The sequence below is a fragment of the Heptranchias perlo genome, chromosome 40 (assembly GCF_035084215.1).
Source record: "Heptranchias perlo isolate sHepPer1 chromosome 40, sHepPer1.hap1, whole genome shotgun sequence".
Lineage (NCBI taxonomy): Eukaryota > Metazoa > Chordata > Chondrichthyes > Hexanchiformes > Hexanchidae > Heptranchias > Heptranchias perlo.
Window position 1 is genome coordinate 5,734,621 of NC_090364.1, and position 5,853 is coordinate 5,740,473.

Here is a 5,853-nt window from a genome sequence, read left to right on the forward strand (position 1 = left end):
TTTTACAATGCTACTCTCAATGCACAAGATAAACTGCAAGGACTGGGGGAGTTCAGTCACGTGATAACGATTGGGAGAAGACCAACATACCCTATTAACACTGAAGTTTGGTTTAACCATGATAAGTCAGTGAGGTTCATCTGACCTCCGTCACCAAGACCACCTGCTTCCACCTCCATAACATCACCCGTCTCCACCCCTGCCTCAGCTCATCTGCTGCTGAAACCCTCATCCCTGCTTTTGCTACCTCCAGACTTGACTATTCCAATGCTCTCCTGGGAAATGTTACTACATTAAAGACGCTTTACAAGTACAAGTTATTGGTGTTGTTGGGGCTAGCAGCCTACTAGATCTGCTGATAGCAAATTAAATTCGCCCCTCCCCCACGCGAGAAGTCAAGTCTTAGTCTTACATTCTAAGTCCTTGAGGTCATTCCAAAAAAAGGATTATCCCTGACGTTGCCATGGTAACTTGAAAAAGACGTCAGCGCAACAGTGCTGAATGAATCACAAAGTCAATCAACTAAGAAAAAGGAAACATACATAGTTTGAAAACGTCCAATTCTTTAGTAAACGCACAGAGATCTTTCGTGATAAAGAGTCTTTGCAGCTCTCTCATGGTTGAATAGGTCATTTTGTTCAACTGCATGAGCGCTCTCTCCCTCCCCCAAAGCAATCCCCCTCCCCATGGAAAGAGAAAAAGGAACCAACTATGATAAGAAGAATCAGCAACTCAAGAAGACACAGCCTCAAAAAACAGTGAGTAACCCAATTCTGGTTGGAGGTTTCCCTGGAAGTTTCGTCACATGAACCCCCCCCCACCTCCCCCCTCCCCCGCCTCGGTATTAGTTAATGTTTTAATGAGATTCCTCTTAGCATGTCTCATCCCAGTTTAACCACCCCCCCACACTCTGGGTGAATCGTGACTTCCCTGCCAGGAACTGTGCTCACATTTCACCACTCGTCCCTCACCTGTCACTCCACTGGCAAGTGATGAAACCGTCTGTCGCCAGTGCGTCAGTCCCCCTCCCCCACCCGGTAAGGCTGCACTCCACACAACAGACAGTGGGCTTCAGAGCAGATATCCTCCCGATAGAGTCTCCGACCCTCCAGGATTGTCCTGGAGTCTCCAGGATTGTCCTGGAGTCTCCAGGAATGAAAAGATTCATTTCCTGGACACTGATGGCGAGCAAACCCAGGGGAAATAAAATAATTGGGGTGCGTCAAAAAGATTTAATTTTAATTTTCTTTGATGTCCAATATGATGTCAGTCTTTAGCAACAAAAGAAGGGAAAGTGGGACATGCCTGCCCCAAACCTCCACAAAATTCAAACACGACAATTTTTGGCTTGATGAACAGAGGCATAGAGTACAAAAACAAGGAAGTTAGGCTCAACCTTTATAAATCACTGGTTAGGCCTCAGCTGGAGTATCGTGTCCAATTCTGGGCACCACACTTTAGGAAGGATGTCAAGGCCTTGGAGAGGGCGCAGAGGAGATTTACCAGAATGGTACCAGGGATGAGGGGACTTCAGTTATGTGGAGAGACTGGAGAAGCTGGGATTGTTCTCCTTAGAGCTGAGAAGGTTAAGGGGAGATTTAATAGAGGTGTTCAAAATTGATAGAACAGATAGGGAGAAAGTGTTTCCACTGGCAGGAGGGTTGGTAACTACAGATTTGAGATAATTAGCAAAAGAACCAGAGGGAAGATGAGGTGAATTTGGTTTACTCCACAAGGAATGCACTGCCTGAAAGGGCGGTGGAAGCAGATTCAATAGTAACTTTCAAAAGGGAATTGGATAAATACTTGAAAAGGAAAACATTTCAGGGCTATGGGGAAAGAGCGGGGGAGTGGGACTAATTGGACAGCTCTTTCAAAGAGCCAGCACAGGCACGACGGGCCGAATGGCCTCCTTCTGTACTGCATGAATCTATGATTCTACGACAAACCAGCAAGTGAGGAATAAAAATGTGAGTAGAACTGAGTTGTCTGCACCAATGGGTCGGATTTCCAGGGCTTGTGGACCTCGGGCCACAGGTTGGACATCCTTGTAATAGCAGAGAGAGGAATGTCATCGGACGTGTTGAGCATTCACCCGTCACTTATTGCAATTTCTAGACTGATATTTTAAATGCTCTTAAAAGGGGCAAATCCCTCCCAATCTTCCTCCTCCTTTAACACTACATTATGACCTCACTGACTGTATCCATTTAAACCCAGTTGTTACAGTGACAAACTTAGCTTACGTCACAAAGGACCAAGTGTTTATCAAAGTTCTGAGTCTTGTAGACACGGAACTCCTTATCAGAGTGCAATATTGTGAGGTCGTACCTATTTATTTACAGTTTTAAGGCTGTTGCTCAGTAACAGTAAAATTGTTAAGCAAACGCAGAGTTAAATCGGATACCTGCTGCCCTACCCCCACCCCCACTATGCTGGCAAAGCTTGAGTTAGTCCATGCCCAGAAAGATGCCAAGTGTTCCTTCCCTTTGGGGCCGTACCCACGCTACACCTGGATCCACGACGACGCCCCAGAGGACGGCTTGGACAAGGCTTGCTATGAGATATGGAAACGGGTTCAGCAGCTCTCAGCCCAGCTTGATCCGAACCCAAAGGAGGAGAAGGAGCCTGAACCAAACCACGACGAGGTTGACCTTGAGGTCGAGGAGACAAGCGGAACCCTCAAGGGCAACCCGGAGGAAACGGTTCCAGACAGCTGCGGCAAAGATGACGTCTCTCTGCTGGTGCAGTTGGAATACCTGAGTATAATGGGCGAAAAGGCCAACGTAGAACTTCACCAGTCCAAGTCGGAAGAAAACTGTCAAGTGACGTCTGGCCTGGAGCAGGCCGTTAAGAAAGAAAAGGACTTACAAGGCTCCAACGTGGAGTCTCTGGATAAGAACAACTTTCTAAATAATATTTTGAAATCAGTCAGCGGTACGACGGGGCAAGAGACGGAGCCGTTGCCCAAAAAAAATAACTTTGCCAAAGAAGAGGCAACAGAATTGAGACCCACAAAGTCCAACTCGCAGGATGTGGTTCAGTTGGACCCAAACTCTGGCAGCTCAGTTGCCTCCAACAAAGAGATCTGCCAACTTCTCGCCCAGTTTTCCTTGAAACACATCAATGAGTCGGAAGCTCCCGATAATAAGGTCGTGATGGAGGAAGCTCAAATCATCAAGGACTTCCTCCAGAACAACATGTTCAGTTCCGCTGGCGATAAGAAGATAGACTCGCCGCCGCCTCTGGCCTCTGGCGAATCGCAGGACGAGCAGTCCCGGAGGCAGCTGCCCGTGTTTGCCAAGCTGTGCGAGGAGCCGGCGTCCGCCACAAAGCTTGACAGCTGCCAACTGGTTATGGCGCCCGGGACCTTCGAGCGTCGCGAGGAGCCTCCGGCGGCACCGATGAGTCTCCCGCTGGCCTCGGATGCTAAGATTCAGGAGATCTCGGTCTCCGGCAACGACTTGGTCAAGTTGCTTTGCGCCGGCCAAAAAGATGCCTTTCAGAAAGAGCCGGAAGGCCTCGAGTCGTCGCTTGCCGGCTCTCCGGAGCCGAAGGAGAAAGCCCAGAGCGGCATGTCGAACAAATCCGAACATAGCTACAGCACCTCACGCCACGCCTTGAAAGGATCGGCCCCATCGAATCGAAAAGGAAACCAGGCGGTGAAGGAAGCGGGGAAGGCAAGAGACATGTCGGCCGGACAATCGGGCGTCAAGCACAAGGAGGATTTCAACTTGGCCAAAAGCAGCGAAAGCGGGAAAGAAATGGGTCACAAAATGGCGGCTTTCGCTCTCAACGAGGATGAGGCCAAGATGGCAACGGCTAAGAGAGATTGCTCGCCTCTGGAAAACCCTGACATGCAAGAGGCTGAACCTATGGCCGGGAATGCCAGCTTAGACTCAGCGGGGCCTGAATGCACAGCGAGCAGCACCGATGAGGACAACTCTTGTGGGCCAAGTCTTCAGCAAGCCGGAGCAGTGAAGGATGCTGAGGGCAGGTCCGCTGGCAGCCTATTCTCCTCACAAACGGAGGCAGAACCTCCCAGCTCGGAAGGCACGTCCATCGGCTACCAGGACAAGAGCGCGCCCGGCGCCAACCTTCAGCTGCCCGGGGCGACGTACGACTGCGGCGCCAAATACAGCACCAACGTGTACCCGACGCGGTTCCCCGGCGGCTCTCTGCCCGTGCCCAGCCGGCCGCCGCTTATCAACTACCCCCCGGTGCCTCCCGGCCCTCCCGCTGCCCCGTCCACCCCCAGCTACGCCCAGCACCAGCCGTTCTACCAGCCCCGCACCATGCGGCTGCCTCACCAGCAGGCCGGCTGCTTCGTCAGGCCGGGCAACCCCTACAACTACAGCCAGATGGCGCAAGAGTACGTCCCGCGGCAGGCGTACATCCGGGCCACGTACGCGCCGCTGGTCGGCTACTGGTCCTTTGTGCCGGAGTATTCCTACACCGCCAGGAACCCCCCCAAGCCTCTGGCCCCAGTGGGCGGCAGCAACAACCCCCCACCTATGGCGGGCGACGGGCCACAGTGCCTCTTCCAGCCGGCCTACGGCTACGTGGACTCCAGCCTGACAGCCACCAGGTTCAGCTCCGGGCGCACGGGGCCTGTGTACAATAATAGCAATTTCCAAATGTACTATCCCGCAGATGGAAGTGGCTACAACTATTGGTAGAGACGGGGCTGTGAAGAGAGAGAGAGAGAGAGAGAGAGAGGGAGAGAGACAAGCCAATGAGCATCTGCTGACCTGAGCGAATTGAAACCGTTATTAAATGTGTGGTGGGCATGTGGAGGGGACAAATGGTTAGTTTCTAGAGTAACGAAACTCCTAGTTCAAAGTATAAGGCTCCCTCACACTAAAACCTTCTGTATGTCTGATGTGTCCCTATAGTCTATTCAAAGTCTGCTTTATGTGCCTATAGTATGTGATCCTAAAGCATGCTATGGGCCTCTATAGGATGTAAATGCCCCTGTAGTCTATCTAATGCATACTGTAGGTGCCTATAGAGCACATATACTTCTATAGCCTATCTAAAGCATCAAATAGATCTCTATATGATGTACATATGACCCTATAGTTTACCTAAAGCATGTTTTGGGCACCCATAGGATGCATTTGCCCCTATAGTTTATCTAAAGAGTACTTTGGGTCCTTATAAAATATACATACCCCTATAGACTATACATACTCCTATTGCCTAACTAAAGGAAGCTATAGGTCTCTGTATTGTATGGCTTTGCTATGGCTCCATGCAGGTGGTGTAAAGCCCGTTGCTGAAATCAAACAGCTTCTGGATGCTGAGATGTTCTTTGCCATTATTTTAGTTCACTTTGGAATTTTGGGAGGCCAGCCATCATTTTTCCTGGCACACCATCAGTGACCAGACATGACTGTATAACCCCAGAGGTGAGGCTCATTATCACCCAGCGCACTCACGCTGAGAGAAAGAGTTACCGTTTCACAGTTCGATTTCACGCAGAAACCATCCTATTTCTAAGGAATCGTTGTAAGAGGCTGCTTTCTGTTCATCAGAAACAGGCGGCCTCCTTCTGGGACACGCCCAAACAATGTTTGTCCTCTCCAGGCACCCTTAGTTCAGGTCAGTTTGCGATGCTTGTTGGCGCTTATTTGCAAATAAATAAATACATACGTAATAAAAAAAAGGAACAAATCTTTCATTTCTCTTCTTTGTGCTGCTAAGTTAGCTTCCTCAAGTAATGTAGGAAATGCGGCAGCCAATTTGGGCACGGCGGTGGGATCTTTTACGTCCACCTGAGAGGGCAGACAGAACCTTGGTTTAACATCTCATCCAAAAGACGGCACCTCCGACAGTGCAGCACTCCCTCAG

General features: G+C 50.1%; 1 protein-coding gene across 1 annotated transcript; it reads left to right on the top strand.

Annotated features, from left to right (window-relative positions):
• Positions 1–2,432: 2,432 nt before the first annotated feature.
• Positions 2,433–4,679, top strand: LOC137305418 (uncharacterized protein C1orf94-like). Its single transcript, XM_067974246.1, has one exon. The coding sequence runs from the start codon at positions 2,433–2,435 to the stop codon at positions 4,677–4,679; it is 2,247 nt and encodes a 748-aa protein (XP_067830347.1).
• The last annotated feature ends 1,174 nt before the right edge of the window (positions 4,680–5,853 follow it).

What these genes read in the sequence shown, in the direction of transcription:
- LOC137305418 (XM_067974246.1), top strand. Translation starts at nt 2,433, where the DNA reads ATGCTGGCAAAGCTTGAGTTAGTCCATGCCCAGAAAGATGCCAAGTGT.